This window comes from Ascaphus truei, chromosome 17, assembly GCF_040206685.1.
Source record: "Ascaphus truei isolate aAscTru1 chromosome 17, aAscTru1.hap1, whole genome shotgun sequence".
In the NCBI taxonomy this organism is placed as follows: Eukaryota; Metazoa; Chordata; class Amphibia; order Anura; family Ascaphidae; genus Ascaphus; species Ascaphus truei.
Genome location: NC_134499.1, coordinates 33920278 through 33941684, shown reverse-complemented (window position 1 = coordinate 33941684; position 21407 = coordinate 33920278). Strand labels below are relative to the sequence as shown.

The 21407-nt window shown below is 42.3% G+C and overlaps 1 protein-coding gene across 8 annotated transcripts in view; it reads left to right on the top strand.

The window, feature by feature from the left end:
• The window catches only part of ATXN7 (ataxin 7), an 89795-nt gene that overhangs the window by 32185 nt on the left and 36203 nt on the right, over positions 1-21407 (top strand). For 7 of the 8 annotated variants that reach the window (XR_012788624.1, XM_075574728.1, XM_075574726.1 and 4 more), the window contains one exon: positions 15860-15964. Coding sequence is in view for 7 of the 8 variants with exons in the window: in XM_075574728.1 (XP_075430843.1) it covers positions 15860-15964 (105 nt within the window). In the remaining variant the exon portion in view is untranslated. Of the gene's footprint in view, positions 1-953; positions 1235-15859; positions 15965-21407 lie in introns of those variants that run through there. The other variant, XM_075574730.1, reaches the window with a different exon arrangement.

Sequence of the window (21407 nt, the reverse complement as noted above, 5' to 3'; positions counted from 1 at the left end):
CAACTGAAGTAATTAAAATGGAGGTGGACAGGACATATCGCAAAAAGAAATGGCCATCATTGGACGAAGATGATACTCGTTTGGATTCCAAGAGAGATTTAAAAGACCAAGAAGACGACCAAAAGTAAGATGGGAGTATGAAATCAAAAAATGTGTTGGAGCGACGTAAGGAAGAGAAGCTTGTAACTGCAGTGAGCACAAAAACAACTGCCTGGCGCTCCTTGTATAGACGAGTAGTAATCAAGTGAAAAGTGCCACATTAATTGCAAACATTCTGTGACTAGTCCTGAGTGTGACCTAAAATGTACACTCATTTTCATTGTGAGTATTAAAATATATATCGTGATTCGCTACCCAGACCAGGTGAACCATCCTCTTAGTTCTTGGAGTAGAGTACGTATTTCTTGTGTTGGCGCTGAGCACTGAATCTTACCAAATGATCATAGAGAAGGAGATGCAATTGTGAAGCATATGTCAAGTGCCTGGAGCAGGGATGGCTAACTCCAGTCCTCAAGGGCCACCAACCGCTCAGGTTTGAAGGATATTCCTGCTTCATCATGGGTGAACCACTGATTGAATAATGTGCTGAAGCAGGGATATCCTTAAAACCTTACCTGTTGGTGGCACTGGAGTTTGGGATGCAAGAATGAAAAGGCGAATTACAAATTAAATGGGCATACATTGGGGGAATCCTTGATGGAGAAAGATTTAGGAGTGCCTGTAGACAGCAGGCTTAGCAATAGTGCCCAAAGTCATACAGTGGCTGCAAAGGCAAACACGATCTTATCTTGAATTAAACGGGCAATGGATGGAAGGGAAGTAAACATAATTATGCCCCTTTACAAAGCATTAGTAAGACCACACCTTGAATATGGAGTACAATTTTGGGCACCAATCCTAGGAAAAGACATTATGGAACTAGAGAGAGTGCAGAGAAGAGCCACCAAGTTAATAAAGGGGATGGACAATCTAACTTATGAGGAGAGGCTGAGCGAGTGCCAATCCTGACGCTGGAGAGTAAAGCTGCTGCTACTGCCCTAATGAATTGGGAACCTATGAACTAGGAACATTTCTACTTCATATCAGGGTTGCCGGAGGACCATACAGGCGGTGACACCAGCAGTGGAGTTCCAAAGGAAAACGTCCCCACGACGGAGCTAGCAGAACGGCGGTTTGGAGGTTCACGTTAGCGCATGAGTTCGCTCATACCACGCTTGTATTCCTTGGCTACACTGTGAGTTTTTAATTGTTAAAGTCCACATTATTAAACCTTTATACTCGGATATCACACTAGGATCGGGCGCTTTTTTTCCCTCTTTTTTCTTTTTTCTGTTTAGGTCACACAATGGGGGGTTGTTGAAACCAGGAGAGAGGCTGCCAGCATCCAAAAAGATTTGCAATAAGGTTTTCCCAGATTTGGGTTTTAGTGTCAATGGAATCTATCATTTGGACTTTTAATTTTTCACTTTTTACAATTGTTAATGTTTTTATCATTTTTAATTGTGTATTGTGTGCATGTATTCACGTTTATAGCCATTAGTATTTAGTTCAACTCACCACTATAGAATCACACTTATGTACAGTATTATCTTATTGATTTAGTACAGTTTGGTTATCTGTGGTCTTGGCTAATTCATCACCACATATTGAATTCACGGCTAGATTTGACATGTTGCGATACTCCCAATACTCCCAAGGCGCTGTCGGCTATATTTGTGTGTGTGTGTGTGTGTGTGTGTGTGTATATACACCTTTTTTGGAGCTACTGGTCATTAGACAGTGTGTGCAGTGCTTAAATGCAATTAACTGCATAAAATGGAGATATTGTAAAGGGCAGGCCTTCCAATAATGCTTAGTGATATACTTTATTCAATGGCTGGGAGTTGAAAGCTTATGTAAAGTATATCACTAAGCAATATTGGAGGGCCTGCTCTTTACAGTGTGTCTCTCCCTATTATTATTGCCATTCGTTTAATTGTATCCTACGTAGTAGGATTGCACCTTTTCTAACTTCTGCAGAACTTTGTGGCAATAATGCATTTAGTATCAGTTTTGCATTAGGTAAAGTTGACACATTTAAATTGACTAACTTCCTTGTTGAAATTGCCCACAGCAATATTGTAGTCTTAGAATAAGCCAGTAGGGAGCAATTTTATTTGATAAGAGATTGGGACACAATGGTCCATTCCCAACACAAGCATTGGCTATAAATAGCTCTAAGTAACACACTTGAAACAAATAATACAATCGGTAAATATTTCCAGCACAAGGAAGTGCATCATTAAAAAAAAAAAAAAAAAAAAGCTTGTATCGTTGTCAGTACAGCAGATATAATAATGTTGAATATTAATGATGCGTCTCCCAGTAGATTTGAGTAAATCCCTTGCTACTGGGTAAGCCTGCAATATCTCCCATGCACCTCGGCAGATTTAGGCAGTCTTGCCACTTCTTGCCACATGGCCAAACAGTCTGCCATATTGAACGCCATGATATGTGTGGCTTTTTGTCTTCTTTAAGTACCAGCAAAAAACTTCCGTCCTTCCCTAACCACATGTTGTCATGCAAACTGCAGCAGTAACATGAAAAGCATTAGATACAATTGGCTTATTTTTCCCACAGGGGAAGGGGTGGTACTGTTTATCTTCACTGGGGCTTTAATATGAATGTTGTGTTCATTTTATAAACAGCAAGGCCCCAATTTGCTAAGCTGTGCCCAGTGAAAAGGCAACTTATAGCGCAGCTAAACAAATAGACGGCAAAGGTGTCTTCAGGCGTACTGCCACTTAGTAACATATGTCCGCAAGCGGTTTTCCACTTGTAAGCTGACATCACAAATCAAAATATTTGTTATGTTCCAAACATAGGGGCTATGTGGAAATCAAGGCTTAGCATGGAATGGCTTGACAGCTCTGCACTCTGCCGATAGCGCTTGTGGTAGACTTCATTATGCTCTTATTTTTTTTGTCTTATAAGCTAATATTGTAGCAATGAATGAACATACAACACACAATGCCACCTTCTAGATCAGGGGCGGGCAACTGCAGTCCTCAAGGGTACCAACAGGTCAGGTTTTCAGGATAGCCCTGCTTCAGCACAGGTGGCTTAATTAGTGGCTTAGTCGAAGACTGCACCACCTGTGCTGAAGCAGGGATATCCTGAAATTCTGACCTGTTGGTAGCCCTTGAGGACCGCAGTTGCCCATCCCTGGTCTAGATATTTCTTCAGCTAATTGCTTCTTGATCATAAACTGAGTCTTTTGATGCTTTGGTTCCCGGAATAAGCAGTCAAATATGCTCTAGTAGCCTCCAGCATATTGTCAAAACCTTTTATTCCTCCTCTGCTGTGAACGCTCTGCAGTGGTGTACGACACTGTCTCATAACATTATTGCACAGTCGCCTGATGTCTTGAATTTAGGATTTGTTTCCTAGAACTGCCACGGCCAGAAAGCTCCTCTTTTGTGTCAATATGAAAGCAAACCCATCCCCTGTTTTAAGCAGCTATCACTCGGGTGATAAAACTGATAGTGTCCGTGATTTGATGATCATTTTTCTAGATTTCTTTTATCCTTTATTTATTTTGAATGGAAGAATGGTTTAGGTGTAAATGTTGTTCTACGTGCTTTAAATAGGCTAGCGGTCACAAAAATGAGGAATTGGGAGATTTTAGCATTCAAAATGCCATAAACCCATCTTCTCCGCGCTTGGAAATATTTCAGTTTTTGTTTTCATTTAATCGCGCCGAAATCTTCCTGAGTTGTGGGAATGCTTGTGGCACGTTTGCTCTGTGGTAACATCACAACCTTTTTGAAGCGGGTAAACCAGGTTCGAAACCCAGTGTAGGCTCTTTGTGACCTTGGACAAGTCACCTTATGTCCCTGTCACCGACACCAAAATTAGATTGTCAGCTTTGTGGTGCAGAGACTGATTTGTGCATGAAAAGTTCCATGTAAAAAGATGTATACATTGTCAGCTCTGTATAAGAAAGCAGATATTATTTTTACAATTATATTGAAGAGGGGCATAACGAGAAATGGAGCAGATACAGGTATTACATCTGGGTAACTTATTATTATTATTATTATTTTTTTTTTATAAAGATTTTCATACATATATGAGCTGAAACTTGGAAGGGGGTTGATGTCCTTTATCTACAACCTTTTTATGACATATTGAAAAAAATATTACTGTATCACTGTGTTTGTCCAAATCCGCCCTCCGCTTACACGGCCAGTGTGCAAATCTCCCTTCTCATGCTTGTTCCGCTGACCGGGAGAGGGACACATGGGGGGATGGGGGGTGGAGAAACCAAAATATACAAGGTTTGCTGTAAGGATGAGAAGAGATGTTTGTTGATGACAGTTACGTTGCTGAGATAATGTCACACTGTTTCTTGTGACGACAGCGCCTTTTAACCCCCTCAGCATAACCCCCTAAGCCACCCTGGTGTTACTGTAGTCTATTACATTCACCCCCACAATCCAAAAATGGAAGGTCTGCTATGCCTTGGAGGCCAGTTCCTCCACCCCATTTCTGGACCTTTGAACTTGTTTTACAATACTTGTATAGAATACAATAATAAATTCCTTTTCGATATGAGTGTTTTCCAGTTTCTAGTACCACTTTGTTTACACCCCAAAAATGAGAAAGCGGCATGTATAGAGTGGCAAAAAAAAAGTGAATGTCCTGATCCATTGTGTTCACTTTACATTGTGTTTTTCATGTTTCTCACATGTTTTGTACACACGTTTAATGTTTCATGTTAGTTATTGTATGTTCATATGTTATTGTATTGTTTGTTCAACTGAGGTTTTAAACCAGTCTTGGACTTCCGCCCGCTGCGCATGTGCGGGACTATCAGGTGCATTGCATTATAATCGAACTTGATATATAAAGGACAATTCAGGACTGTATCATTATACCCCTGAGGAAGGAAGCTGCGCTTCTGAAACGCGTAGGGTGGTCCCACTAATCTCACTGCCGATTTGGTTCACTATCTCTTCCGTTGGCCACAACATCGCAAACCTGCTGCTGCCATTGCATGCTAATTGGGTTAACCACGGCGAATCTGCTGTTGCCGCCTCCCAGCTGACTGCACATCTGGCTTGGTGCGAGGAGGGGGGGGCGCTCCGCCCGAAATCACCAGCAGATGCGGGGAACGCTGCGGAAGCAGAGGAACCACGTCCCAAGCTGCTAAGCCACAGAAGAGAGGGGACACTCGAAATTGTCCACTGCCCGTTATTTCATCTGTCTGGTAAGTGGGCATTTCAGCCACATCGGCAGATATTTTCGGTGGGATTTTATTCATTTTTATATTATACAATTCATGTCATTTTGTCCATATTTATGAGTTCATTTCTCATATGTCCTTTTTATTAAATCTTTTATTAATTATCCAATTCACTTGTTGAAATTCTCAGCTGTCTGTTAGTTTGTCATGTTTATTATGTTTACCACACAGTATTATGCTATGCACTTTGTTTGTATTTCACTTTAAGCACGAATACAAACCTGTTGGAGCACTCCTGGGATCTGGATACTCATCGGCCCTGGTTGTATATATCCTTTTTTTGACATATTTATATGTTAGGCGCCACAGATATCTATCTATTCTTTGTGTTCATCTATGTTTCTCTGACCAGGGGGTCAGAGTGATATCACAGGCTGCCAACCTATACTACTGCACATATAGAGTATCAGGTTCTACTACTGCAAATACTGATTAGTAGCTATTTACACCTACAGAGTTAGCGCTACCTATTTTGTTTTTCTGTCCTCTTACAAATGTGCATCTAATTGTAACCATTTTAAAATGTTATTTTTTTCCCTCCGCTAAGGACTCACAAGCCATATGCTACTTTTAGAAGCTGCAATTGTTGCATCATTGTTTTTAAATACACAGACTAATCAGATTCTATTTATTAATCACCAATACTGGTTTCATGAATGTAGAGCGAGTATAAGACGGGATTGCTCACCCAGTGCTCTCCTCGTATTTTTTAATTGCTTCTAGTGTCAGGGGATCCCTGTTTAATGGCAGGCAGGGCTTCTAATTTGCTGTACACTGTACGGTTGGAGGGGTTTTGTCACTTTTTTACTCGCCATAACTTATTTTGGGTCAGGTTGCAGCCACTATCGGCTTTATGTTGCAAAGCCAGTAACCAACCTCGCACTGATGAGACCCAAAAGGTTGAAATATTGCTTCTCGGCCTTTTGGCTAAGATCAAGTGTAGGGTCTGTCCTGTGAAGGATGGACCTGCAGGCATACACTTGATCGTCTGGTCGTGGCCTAGAAGGCGGACACAATGTAGCCCGGGCACTTTATCATGTCGCACTCCAGGTTTAGTCTACCTGGTGGGGTCCATTTTGCTGCACCTTCGGGTTGTGTCCGTTTCGGGGGCCTTCACTAGAGCACTTAGCACCTGCACAGATATTTTTCCGTACAGGCACCTCCCGCGGCCTTCTGGCTGGGAGTGAGCTAATATTTTTTTACCCGTCTGGCCTTCTGGCCGGGGGGGAATTTAATCACATTTTTTTTCGTTGTTTTTTTGGAGCACTTCAGCACTGCATCACACAGCGCACTGGAGCACGTTCACCATGGATTTGTTTTGGTGTTGGGTTATGTCACCTACCTTTCTGCGGAGAGAGACTGATGAGTACTGGTCGGCTGTCGCCCCTCCTTCGGGACAAGACTGCAGTGGGTTAGTAAGCCATCAGGCTGGAACCTTCAAGACTTGGACCCTCCTGCCACGCCTTTTGGCCATGGAGGGAACAGGATGGGCGTCCGAATCCTCGGATGAAGACGCCAAGTGTAACATCGGGACTCTTTCTGGCCTTTTGGCTGAAGAGGACTGATAAAGTCATAGACTGACCTGATCTTCGAAAAAGACAGTCACAAGTGGAGCACATCTGGGGTACCCTTTGTGGACCAGAGTATGTTTTTTTTTTTTTTTTTTAGGGTGAATACTTTCACCGCCCGAGCTGCAAAAAAAAAAAAAACCTGTCTGTGAGTAGGGTTACTGGCTCTGCACTTCTTTAACTCAGACTGTGCTGAAAAGCTGTGTAATAAAGCAGGCGTAAGCTTCTAGGGGTTCATGTTAAATGGACAAGAATCAAAAAGTGATGCTGTAAGTGGTAATTTGCATGTCATTACCCAGAATCCCTGGCTGCAGTGGAAGCATTGTATGCTAAGAGGTAATAGGGACAGGCAGGGTTTCAGAGCTGTCTGAGATGTGCTCACAAGCGGTATTTTTATTTGCTGTACAATGAAATGAGGACGCTTTGTATGAAAGGTTGGGGTGACTTTGTATTAGAAAAACTGTGATATACTTATTTGGCACAGGATGTCGTCCTACCTTATTGAGTAGTAAAATTATTTTCAATAAGGATACCCTGTGAACAGTGGCATAGCAAGGCATGCTCGGGGCCCCGGGCAAATATTTTGTATTGTTTGGCCACGCATGCGGGATTGCTGCTTTAAACAAATGTCATTTGTCTTTGTGGAAATGTTGACGAATGTTCTTTCCTGTGAATGCTCCTCAGTCTAGCATTTGCTCAATCTTGAGTTGTTTGTAAATGTCATTTGTACACAAACTTTTGCAACCTCACACATCTGCCCTTCGAAGTTGCCTCTCTCTTAAGGCTTCAAATAACAGTGATTCCTGGGAGAAAATTATCTTTAACGTGTGTGCCACGTCATAAATGTAGGAAGATAAGAATTTATAGTGCACCTAAAAGGATCCCCAGGGGAAATAAGTGAGATGCACCTAACCTGGCAGAACAATTTTATACAACTGTCCCTTCCATTTTCCAAATGCAGACTTGCAGATAAGAGTCTGTCCTTATCTTAACCCCAATGCTTCATATAATTTCCCTCCCCCATACATCCTTACTGCCATCTGTAAAACTCATTTGGCAATGCCAGCATCCACACCAGCAGGCTACTGAAACCGTTGTGAATACCACCAATACATTGGAAAAGAAGAGTGGGGGGCCGTGTCGTCCTTCCATGTAGTAACAAAGGAGGGAGAGGGAATGCGGGTTATGATGCCTTTTATTGGACCAACAAGTCGTTCATGTTGCAAGTTTTCAAACCTGTTGAGGTCACGGAGGGGGTGGCCAACTCCAGTCATCAAGTGCCACCAACTGGTCAGGTTTTCAGGATATCTGTGCTTTAGCACAGGTGACTCAGTCAACGACTGCACCACCTGTGCTGAAGCAGGGATATATCCAATACCTGACTTGTTGGTGGCGCCTGAAGACTGGAGTTGGCCACCCCAGCTGTAAGGGTTACAATGGTAACGTCAGAAGCTAGAAATGAAGAATATTCTGTTTCTTGCCACTAGAATTTTTATTTTATAAAGTGCTATGTAGATGAACGACGCTATACAAATGAGATTTGTACATACACTGCACTGTAGTTCAGGCATTTGTTTATCACAGGGGTGTGCAAAGTGAGGGGCGCAAGATTTTCCGAGGGGGGGGGGTGGAGCGCGGCGCGGCTGTTACAGAGGCCAAGCGCTTCCCCGAAGGCATTTAAAATAAATGCCGGGGGATCACGCGAGTCCCCTGTAATTTTTAACTTACTTTGTGTTCCAGCGACGCGTTTCCGTGGCAACCGGCGTCAAATGATGCAGAGGGGTCACACAGCGCCGGAGGGTGGGGGTGAGAGGAGACGGGGGGGGGGGGGCGTATGCAGGAAACTTTGCGCACCCCTAGTGTATAAGAAGGTATTAATCCTATATGGGAGAAATAGACGAGGTGTAATATTACTGCCTTTTTGACGTGAACACACCTGATTTTAAAGTGACAATCCAGCACCAGGATGAAAGGGAACCAAGGATCATGGCATGTTGAATAAGTTACAATGTAGTTGAAAATACTTAATACTGTACTTGTCTTTTTGGAAAACAACACCAAGTAACTGTTACATGGAGCCTCTTGGTGTTGTTTTCCAAAAAGACAAGTATTAAGTATTTTCAACTATATATTTTTTTATTGTTTTTGCCATGGTAGCCCTTATCTTTCAGTGATAAGATATGCGATATCTTTCAGTTCTCAAAGCCACAGGTAATTTGCTGTTACAGCATTGTTTGGAAAGTAATTATGATTTAATCGTTAATCAAACCGATTAAACATAAATTGCCGATATGGTTTCCTGACCCCAAGGGGGGCAGGGAGGGGAATCCATTTTTGGCTAGATACAAATAAGTAAAACTGTTACTTGAAGGGTGACAAAATATTTCTAAAGAAAGCTAATTACACTGACAAACTGTTAAATAAATAAATAAATAAATAATGGGATTAGCAGCACGGGACTGCCCCTTTAATGTCAGTGTCCGTGTCTTGTGATCTTAAAGGGTTGCAGAGCTGGCAGAGATATGCAAATGTACCCACAAGTGGTATCTATCTATACTTGTTGAGATCTTAAACAAATATTACCCTGACCACCGTGTGCCTCAGGCACCAAGAAAATAGATTGTAAACCTTATGGGAAAAGAACTGGACTTCTCTGTCAATAGCATTGTGTCCTCTGGGGTGCTGTATAGGAAAATCTATCACAAGTGACAGTCTGAAATATATATATATATATATATATATATATATATATATATATATATATATATATATATATATATATATATATGTATGTATGTATGTATGTATATGTATGTGTGTGTCAATTCCCAGAATCCCTTGCTGCAGTGGAAGCACTGTATGCTGGGGATAATGGTGAAAGGCAGGGTTGCAGACCTGCCTAAGGCCTCGGTCCCGCTGCGCTCGTTGGCGCGGGCGGCGGGTCGCGAGTTCCCCACCAGCAGGGGAATCCTCGCGAGCCGGTCCCGGTCCCCACTGGCTGCACAGCTGACTACACGCTGTAGCGCGTCAGCCGCTGGAGACACCAGAGAATGGTGTTTTCTAGCTTTGACGCGTGACGTGTGTGGCTGTGAGCCAATGGGGAGGGGAGGCTTCGGGAGGAGGAGAGGCTTCGGGGAGCGGGGAGGAGTGTGGAGTGAAAGCAGGTGAGTGCCTTTCTCTGTGTGTGTGTCTGAGTGCGTGCCTGTCTGTGTGTGTATATGTGTCTGAGTGCGTGAGTGCCTGTCTGTGTGTGTGTGTGCCCGAGTGCCTGCCTCTGTCTGTGTGTGTGTGTATGAGTGCGTGAGTGCCTGCCTGTGTGTGCGCGCGTGTGTGTATGAGTGTGTGAGTGCCTGCCTGTGTGTGTGTGTGCGCGTGTATGAATGAGTGCCTGCGTGTGTGTGTTTAAACTTACCTTCCAGCTCCAGCCCGAGTCCGTGGAGGGAGGGGGGGGGGAGAGTAGCGGGTCCCTCCGCTCAAGCCACGCCCCCCCTCCCTGTCAAACCTCCCACCTCCCGCCCACCTCCCGATCAAACCTCCCACCTCCCGCCCACCTCCCGATCAAACCTCCCACCTCCCGCCCACCTCCCGCTCCCTACAGACCGCAGATCGCGGTCTGTGTATCTCAGCGCACCGCCTGTCAGCAGCGCAGGTGCGCTGACTCTGGGAGCGGGGCCTTAGCTTTAGACATGTGAATGTGCTCACAAGTGATCTTTTTATTTGCTATATATATAGATAATATATATATATATATATATATATATATATATTATCTATATCATAAGTAAAATGTTTGTAAGTAGAATATACTTGAAAGGGTTAAGCACAATCCAGAGAGATAGCTTATCAGTAGAATATCTTTATTGGTCTTGCCCCTGTGATTCCTTTTGAAACATTGAACTGATGCTTTCCTTTTTGTGATCTGTTATTGAATGGGAAACCTTCACTCAATGCTTGTTGATCACACAGTGGCTCGCGCTCTAAATAGGAGGTTAACCTCGTCAATTCTCATCATGATACGGTTATACATTGTGTAGTGGCCTCGTTGTGTGTTCTGTGAGCTCAGTGTGACTGCCTTTTTCTCTTCTCTTCCATGTGCAGTATATAATGGCCAATTCTTGGTGGAAAAGCAATCTCTGACTGTTCAGAACAAGGCATTTGGGCCTTCATTTTCTTTCTCTAGCATTTTGAATAATAATTTTGTAAATACATGTATGCAACAACTGAACTGATGACACTAAAATAGTGTGTGTGTGTGTGTGTGTGTGTGTGTGTGTGTGTGTATATATATATATATGTGTATATATATATGTGTATGTATATATGTATATATATATGTGTATATATGTATATATATATATATAAATATATATATATATATATATATATATATATATATATATATATATCAAATGTAAATATACAGTATGCTCATTTGCATGTGTTAGGTAGGTCTGCAACCCCGCCTTTCACCATTATCACCCAGCACTTCCAGTGCAGCAAGGGATTCTGGGAAATGACATGCAAATGAGCACACAGTGCCACTTTTTGCTTCAAAAACCATTTTATACATGGTTCCCTATAGGCTTAAGCTTGCTGCATGGTCACAGCTTTGAGCACAGCCAGGGTTAAGCCTATAGGGAACCATGTATAAAATGGTTTTTGAAGCAAAAAGTGGCACTGTGTGCTCATTTGCATGTCATTTCCCAGAATCCCTTGCTGCAGTGGAAGTGCTGTGTGCTGGGTAATAATGGTGAAAGGCGGGGTTGCAGACCTGCCTAAGACATGCAAATGAGCATACAGTATATTTACATTTGCTATATGCTTTGCTGTGGAGGGTTTTTGTCAATTTTTTACTCACCATAACTTAACTCATATATATATATTATTACAGTTATTTTTCCTTGTAGTGCTCTGTTAAGTGATGTTTTTAGGTAATCTCTGCATTAGGAAGTGCCTGGGCATAATGATTTGTATTCTGCATATCTAGTCTGAGAGAGGAACAAGAAACTCCACCTTAAACACCTTTTCATACATCTCCCCTTCCTTCATGTTCATGTTTTAATGTACATATGAATACAACAAATTTTATTCTCACATTTGCACTTCATATTCCCATGTATCATCTACCAAATATCTGTTTCTTGTAGAGTTTGGGTCCAACTTAGTGCAGAAATCTCTTCCCCCCCCCCCTGGTATAAATCATCACAATTGTTAACCAGCCATTACAATTCCCAAACTGCTGTCCCAGTGCACATGATGCTGATGGGGGCTGTACTTTATAATGTGTTCAAAGCACATAAATCAATCATTCATAACACAGGTTTCAGGGGAGCTATATGGATGCAGATTGGCACTAATACACTGTAGGTAGCGGGGATATATGGAGGAGCTGGCTTTCTTGGGTGTGGGAATTTTTACATGTTCCCTTCCCCCAACGCCCCTCTGACTCAGAAATGTGTGGAGAGCAGCGTGTGAGGTTTCAGCTGTGAAACATTCAGGTCACCGTTCAATGCTGGGTGTTACCCAGGCCCCTCCAAAGTCTGCTCCGCTGATATCCCAGTGGGATTGCCAGCCAGATATTTTACCTGAGCGAGCTTCAGCTGGAATGTTGTGAACCAGGGTAAATCTGGACTTTAAAAACAGAAAGCATTATTGGCTTTAATGGTTTAGTTTCTCTTACAAATAGCTGCAATAAACAAAATACGGTGAAGGCAGTTGTCTATGTCTGGGGTGCTCAACTCCAGTCCTCAGCCCACCTTCCCCCTCCGCCCCAACATGTAGAGTTTTCAGGATATCCCAGCTTCAGCACACTGAGCCACTGATTGAGCCACCTGTGCTGAAGCAGGGACTGATTGAGCCACCTCTGCTGAAGCTGGGATACCCTGAAAACCTGACTGTTGGGGAAGGCTTGAGGACTGGCATTTAGCACCCCTTGGCTACGTTACTCTCTCTCCTTTTGTACAATGCATTTTTTTATTCCGTTGCTGTATTGAATAGGATTGAGTATACAATAAGCTTTCATTAACCCTTTGGCCAAAGAGCACGTATTCTCTGGCAGCGAAAGGGTTAAGCGTTGTAGCTTCTGTCTAGCTGAGGTAAGAAATCTTTATTAATCAAGACAGTTGTTCTACAGCAGGGCTAGCCAACTCCAATCCTCAAGGGCCACCAACAGGTCAGGTTTTCAGGATATCCCTGCTTCAGCACAGGTGGCTCAGTCGTCAACGGAAAACTGGATCATTGACTGAGGCACCTGTGCTGAAGGAATATGTTTAAAACCTGACCTCTTGGTGGCCTTTGAGGACTGCATTTGACCACCCCCGTTCCACATGTTCTATGAAGAAGCCCCAAGAAAAATATTTAACAATTTCACCAAAACGGCCAACTAAGGAAGGTTTTTGCAATGTAGCATTTGCCACGTTGGTAATAAAAATATAGTAGCATCAATTTGGTATTTTAAAATATTTTGTAATTCGGTACATACAGTATACGTCCCTCTTATTCCATCCAATAGAATATATCTTCAGCGTATCACATTTGACTCCTATTTTGTCTTTTTAGCAGTGTTCTCACTACAGCATTACAGGAACTGCAATATGTCCTAGTCAGGATTAAGCGCGAGTAGAAAATAGTATAAATTGCACGGGGCTGTTTTGCTTTCTTTGTCTTTTCTTGCTGCCACTAACAGTCCTAAAGCAATAACAAACAGGGAAAGTCTTCCCCATGCTAGTGGCTCTCTGGAATTTGGAGGTAGTTGAGGGCAGAAGGGAGAGGCGGTGAGTGTTTGCAGCTGTGATATCTGAAGGAATTCGGTGATTTTTTTGATTCTCTGTTCAATATTCAGGGAATTCTGTATACTCTTCCAATCTGCTGCATATTCTAAATCACAGGCACAAGAAGGTTGATGCTTTATTAATCCAAGATCTTTGTCAATTTGTATTTTATTAGACAAACGTTTCATGTAACAGTGTATAACAGAGCCAGTAAAGGGACAGGATTTCCCTTCTCAGAAGAGATTACGATTTTTGAGAAGCCAGTATTGACTTTGTTGATGGTGAAGATAGTGATTGTTGAATGCATTGGTAAATATTGACGGGGTCAATATTTCCTGGAAGCAACAATTACTTAGCGATCTATGCATGCACTATTTGTATCCTTTGTTACCGTCCATTATACGGTGGGGAGACCAGGGAGGCATCAGAGAGAAGAACCATAATATGATTGAGATCATAATGACACTAGTTCATATTTCACAGCCAGAACAGTCTGCTGGATGGACATTAATGCGCCAACTGTGTACTTTGCTGTCCAGTTACTGCCAACAGCCGGGAACTCTAGGGAATCTACTGATAAATCTTTCATTTGAGGACTACTTTATGACATTTAAATAAACATATTATTAGGTGCATTTTCAAGTAAGGGTCCGTATTTCTTTAGAAAGTGCATTAAGACAGTGATGTATAGTAACAACAACCCACTCCAACCAACTAGTCCTTGCTCCAAAATGACATACTGTGGAGTGTTTTATTGCTTGCTTAATTCCATGTGTGACATGCTCATTAAATAGCCTGTCCACGAATGCCTCTGTCCACGTCACTGCTGGGAGCTTACACGAGCTGCAGTAAGAGTTACATGAATACAGTGTATGTAATATGAGAAATAAATAGAACATGAGCACTAAATGGGCCACTCAGAGTTTACAGCAGACTGACCTCAAGTTCAGAGTAGAACGCCTGCAGCTCATCCTGACTATGGAAACATAACGTGCGGTTGGCACGATGTTACTTCTTGATCTCCCTCCCTTAATATGCTTCATTTATGAAATGATCAACTTTTGCCAACAAATATTAGCAACCACACAGAAATGTAGCTGTAATTCAATCTCCGCTAAGCTACCAGCATGGGTCACGAGAGTCTCAAATGATGGCCTCCTTCCTATTGGTAACTCGGTTGACCACATGTTACTTATGTGAAGATGGAGAATATACTACTAATTCTGACGGGGAACACGTTGGTCTTTTTCTGATGTGTATGCAGTGAAGATATTCCGACCTTCATGGCAAAGTTGGGTAGTGTACTTCATGAACTAACTGCATTATTGAGCAGGTAGAATTTGGCAAAGGAAAGCGAGACGGGTTCCGATTTAGCTTAACTGTGGAACCTGCTTGTACTCAATAATAATGTAGAATGCACTCAATGTAACTATGCAATGCTAATGTAATAATAAATTGCAATATATTCAGTGGGCAAATGTCGGACCAACATAGACACGATAAATGTGATGTTGATTATTAACTAAGGTTATGTATTTAAAATGATTTTATTTGTTTGAAAAAGAAATATAACAAGTGAACATTTTCCAGCATCTAGCAGTCTGCGTATTTAAAGTAAAGGATAATGGAACATTTTGAGCTCACTTGGGTCCAGAGCCACAAAAGGGTGCGACACGTTCGCCTGCCTCAGCTGCCATTCATGTGGATAAGGCCGCGCTTACAGTGCCGGCGACGTCGCCCGAAAACAAATACATTGCCGCCACTGCATACGCTTATAGTGCACGCGACGTCGCCGTGACGAAAACCTGAAGCCGGCAAAATTTGATTTTCAAGGGCCGTCGCGACACGTGACGGCCCTTGAACAAATCAAATTGCTGGAATCCTGCGACCCCGCCGCCCGGCGAAACATAACTTTCGCCGATGGCGACGGGTGACGTCACCCGCCGTGTCGCCAACGCCGGCACTATAGGCACGGCCTTAGAGTAAAGGCGCGCTGAAGCTTAGCACCGTTTTGTGGATCGGGCCTTATTAGCTTTTGTATGAAATTTTAAGGGCAAAAAGTTCTACCTTTTGACTCGTCTGTCCAGAGAACATTGTTCCATATTTAAAACAAAAGAAACCCCTTTCTTTTGTACAATGGAAAATAATGGGTATTTGAAGTAAGTATGTTGAACTAAATCTGAAGTAGGTTTGTCCTTCTCGAACTTACAGGCCGTGTTCTGTTTCTCTTTCAGATATGCCAATATTTGGTCTCTGCCCAGCCTATGATGATTTCTATCTTGTTATGTGCAACCACTGTAATCAGGTCATAAAGCCACAGGCATTTCAATCACATTACGGTAAGTGCCTAACTATTACTTAATAACCGAGGGTGCAGTTAAATCGGGATTAAGATTCGCAATTTTTGTTTATCCTTTTTAATGATCTATAAAGCTCTTGGCACCCGCAGCCTCAAATGAAAACACTCTTTGCGGAAGTAGCATGCACTATCAGTTTTCCCAATAATCTCTGGAATTAACCCTTTTACAGTACAGCCAATGCACGTGCAGATCTGTAATGCAGTGTTGTATTGATTGTAAGTCATCGTGTTCACTGCTGTAGGGCGTGAAGTGCAGTGTGAGAAGCATTCTGGGACATGCCGCAGTAAAGGTCTCACATACTGTAGCCACTCCTGGAATAAATACAATGTCCAAGCTGACTTTATTTATTTCACATATTCTGTAGAAAACTAATGTCCTTTGAACGGACCAATCCTAAAGATAGAAGAAAATTAGTAAACACAATAAAAATATATATTATACACACACACAGTGGCGAGAGGTTTGTGAACCCCTTATGATTTTCACATATGTGAAACCTAAAATGTTTTTAGAACTTAATTAGCAAATGAGCAAAAATGGATAATTAAAAATGGATTGCAATAGAAAGGTAGATCAACCCTTAAAAAGTTCTTTAAGTATCGTAATAACAAAAAATTAAGAAAATCAAATATAGGACCCTTTAGTGTGAGATGGGCATGCAGATTATTGGAGATAAGGCAAAAGCAGAGGTATTAAACAAATTCTTTGCCTCTGTGTTTATCAGGAAAGAATCAAGTTCAATAGTAGTGCCGCAGGAAGAAGCCACAACCTCCATATTAATGAACAATTGGTTGACTGAGGAAGAAGTTTATAGGCAGCCTAAAAAATTAAAGTAAACAAGGCACCTGGCCCCGATGGCATATATCCAAGAGTTCTCAAGGAGATAAGTTCTGTAATAGCCAAACCATTACATTTAATATTCCATGACTCCATTTCCACAAAATTGGCGTAAAGCAGATGTGGTGCCTATATTTAAAAAGGGAGCTAGATCACAACCGGGGAATTACAGACCTGTAAGCCTGACTTCAATAGTGGTGAAACTACTAGAAGGTTTAATACTGGATAATATTCAGGAATACCTCATGGAAAACAAAATTATTAGTAATAGTCAGCATGGATTTATCAAGGATAGATCATGCCAAACTAACCTAATTTGTTTCTTTGAGGAGGTAAGTAGGAATTTATACCAGGGTAGTGCAGTTGATGTGGTCTACTTAGATTTGGCAAAGGCTTTTGATACGGTTCCACACGAGGTTGGTGTACAAAATTAAAGCAAATTGGACTCAGTAAAAATATTTGCACCTGGATTGAAAACTGGTTGAAGGATAGACAACAGAGGGTTGTCATAAATGGAACTTTTTCAGGTTGGGTTAAGGTCGTGAGTGGAGTACCTCAGGGATCAGTACTGGGACCCCTTCTTTTTAACATGTTTATTAATGAGCTTTAGGTTGGCATCGAGAGCAAAGTCTCCATCTTTGCTGATGATACTAAATTGTGTAAGGTAGTAAAATCAGAGCAGGATTTAATTTCTCTCCAGAAAGACTTGGAGAGACTGGAAACTTGGACAGGTAAATGGCAGATGAGTTTTAATACAGATAAATGTATGGTTATGCATTTGGGAAGCAAGAATAAACAGGCGACTTATAAATTAAATGGGGATAAATTGGGGGAATCCTTGATGGAGAAGGATTTAGGAGTGCTGGTAGACAACAGGCTTAGCAATAGTGCCCAAAGTCATGCAGTAACGGCAAAGGCAAACAAGATCTTATCTTGCATTAAACGGGCAATGGATGGAAGGGAAGTAAACATAATTATGCCCCTTACAAAGCATTAGTAAGACCACACCTTGAATATGGAGTACAATTTTGGGCACCACTCCTTAGAAAAGACATTATGGAACTAGAAAAAGAGTGCAGAGAAGAGCCACCAAATTGATAAAGGGGATGGACAATCTAACTTATGAGGAGAGGCTAGCTAACTTAGATTTATTTACATTAGAAAGAGGCGTCTAAGAGGGGATATGATAACAATATACAAATATATTCGGGGACAGTACAGGGAGCTTTCAAAAGAACTATTCACCCCAAGGGAAGTACAAGGGGCTCGGGACATCCCTTAAGGTTGGAGGAAAGGAGATTTCACCAGCAACAAAGGAAAGGGTTCTTTACAGTAAAGGCAGTTAAAATGTGGAATTCATTACCCATGGAGACTGTGATGGCAGATGCAATAGATTTGTTCAAAACAAGGTTGGACATCTTTTTATAAAGGGATATACCAAATAAGTAAACATGGGAAGGATGTTGATCCAGGGAATAATCCGATTGCCAATTCTTGGAGTCAGGAAGGAATTTATTTTTCCCCTTATGAGATATCATTGGATGATATGACACTGGAGTTTTTTTGTTTGCCTTCCTCTGGATCAATAAGTAAGTATCGATATAGGATAAAGTATCTGTTGTCTAAATTTAGCATAGGTTGAACTTGATGGACGTATGTCTTTTTTCAACCTCATCTACTATGCAACTATGTAACTATCTTAATCTAAGTCCTGATAATAGATAAAGATAATCTGATCAAACAAATGACACACAAACATGATACTTTTTCAACATTTATTTATCCACAAATGATTGACATTCAATATCCATGTGTGAAAAAGTATGTGACCCTTTAGAATTTAGTACCTGGTGGCGCCCCCTTGAGCAGCAATGACTTCAACTGCGCGTTTCCTGTAACTGCTGGTCAGTCTCTCACATTGGGTTTGAGGAATTTTGGCCCATTCCTCCTTACAGAACTGTTTCAACTTGGTGACATTTGAGGGCTCCCTTGCATGGACCGCTCACTTCAGGCCCTGCCAGAACATTTTGATGGGGTTTAAGTCTGGACTTTGACTAGTCCATTCTAAAATGCGGAATTTCTTCTTCTGCAGCCATTCTTTTATAGATCTGGTTGTATGTTTAGGATCATTGTCTTGCTGCATGACCCATTTTCGCTTCAGCTCACGGACGGATGGCCTGACATTCTCCTCTAGAATCTTCTGATACAATGCAGAATTCATGCTTGTGTCGATTATGGCAAGCCATCGAAGTCCTGAGGCAGCAAAATAGACCCAAACCATCACACTCCCACCACTATGCTTGACGGTTGGTATGAGTTTCTTCTGTTTGAATGCAGTGTTTGGTTTTCGCCAAACATAACGTTTCTCATTGAGGCCAAAAAGTTCTACCTTTGACTCATCTGTCCAGAGAATATTGTTCCAGAAGTCTTGTGGATCATCTATGTGCTCCTTGGCGAACATCAGACGGGCAGAAATGTTTAGAGGGCAGTGGTTTCCTCCTGGCTATCCTTCCATGAACACCATTCATGTTCAGTCTTTTTCTGATAGTTTAATCATGAACACTCACATTAGCCAAGGCGAGAGTGGCCTGCAGATGCTTGGATGTTACTCTGAGGTTCTTTGTGACTTCCTGGACGATTTGCCGGTTTGTTCTGAGAGCGATTTTGGTTGGACGACCACTTCTGGGTAGAGTGACTCTGATCTTGAACTTTCTCTATTTGTAGACTATCTGACAGTGGGTTGGTGGTGCCCCAAAGCCTTAGAAATTGTTTTGTAACCCTTTCTAGACTGATGAGCATCAATAACGGCTTTTCTGAGGTCCTCCAGAGATTTGTTTTTTGATCGTAGCCCTGGAGGTCTCGCCCCCCAGTTTGCGCACTGCTGCAGTAGGATATTAGATGAAGCTGAACCGCAAGTGGGTCATGTAGCAAGACAGTGATCCTAAACATACACACAGATCTACAAAAGAATGGCTGCAGAAGAAGAAATTCCACATTTTAAAATGGCCTAGTCAAAGTCCGGACCTAAACCCCATTGAAATGTTGCGGCAGGAATTGACGCGAGCTGAACATGCAATGAAGCCCCCAAATGTCACGGAGTTGACGCAGTTTTGTAAGAAGGAATAGGACAAAGTTCCTGCAAACCCGATGAGGGAGACTGACCAGCAGTTAAAGGAAAGTTGAAGTCGTTGCTGCTCAAGGGGGCACCACTAGGTACTGAATCTTCCATACTTTTTCACACATGGATATTGAATGTTCAATCATTTGTGGATAAATAAATGTTTGGAAAATTATCAACTTTTGTGTAATTTGATCAGGTTGTCTTTATCAAATATTTGGACCTAATCTAATAACATTTTAGGTTTGAAATATTTGAAAATCCTAGGGGGTTCACAAACTCTTTCTCGCCACTGTGCTTTTAATGACCTTTGTAGGCATAATATAATTCAAGCATTCGATATCTGCAGCACATTGCACCACATGTAATTGTGTGCATTACGTGCCCCTGCTTTATACCTCGGAAATAATAAACTAAAGAGTCCCTCCCTATAGCATTGTTATCTGAGGGGGGTGGGGGTTGAAGGGCATTGGGGTGGACAGTTGGGTGACCGGTGTAGCACTGTTACAGGCCTCTTCCAGAGTGAAAGGGTTTTCACGATGGGGACAACCCTTAGAAATGTACATGGTCTACAGCAGGGGTGGGAAACTCCAGTCCTCAAGGGCCACCAACTGGTAAGGTTTTTAGAATATCCAGGCTTCAGCACAGGTCGCTCAATCTACTTTATATTTACCTCTGTAGCAGCTGAAAGACCTATTTTAAATAATTAGTGCTGTATGTTTCCCCATTACGTGGTGTACCTCAAGACACATTGATCTGAAGGGCACACAACACCAGGGGTGGTCAACTCCAGTCCTCAAGGGCCACAACTGGGCAGGTTCCCAGGATGTCCCTTCAGCACAGGTGAAACAGTGGCTCAGTCATTGAGAGACACAGATTGAGCCACCTGTGCTGAAGGGCTATCCTGAAAACCTGACCTGTTGGTAGCCGTTGAGAACTGGAGTTGCCCACCACTGATCTACAGCCACATCGACATGCGTGCACCTTTATAACTACCTACTATGTAGTACAATAGTAGGGCACTTCACATGACGATCATGTCATGCCTGGAAGGCTCTGTGTGTTGGGATCATTGTTCTGTCTGAGTATCTCTATAGTGTAGCAGCATGTGCATTGTTGGAGGCCGCTCCCCATAGCACTTACGGCTCGCTCTCTGGAAGTTGTGCTTTTACGAGTGAGCAGCAGGGGGAGTGCTGTGTGGGTGTGTGTGTGTGTTCTGCAAACATTGTCAGCTGTCTAAACAGACGCGCGTAACGCTCAGGACAGCCCTGACAATGTTTGTGATTGGACAATGGGTAGACAAGAAAGTATATCTGCTGTGTGTACGTGAAACAGAGCTGGCGAGAGAAGATCTACTTGAAAGCCGTAGCCTTTTATTTAAATGTGCAGCCTTCCTAGGATCAGAGTGAACTAATGGTAGGGGACATGTTTAATGGGTTGTGTGTATGTAGTTCATTGACTCATTCA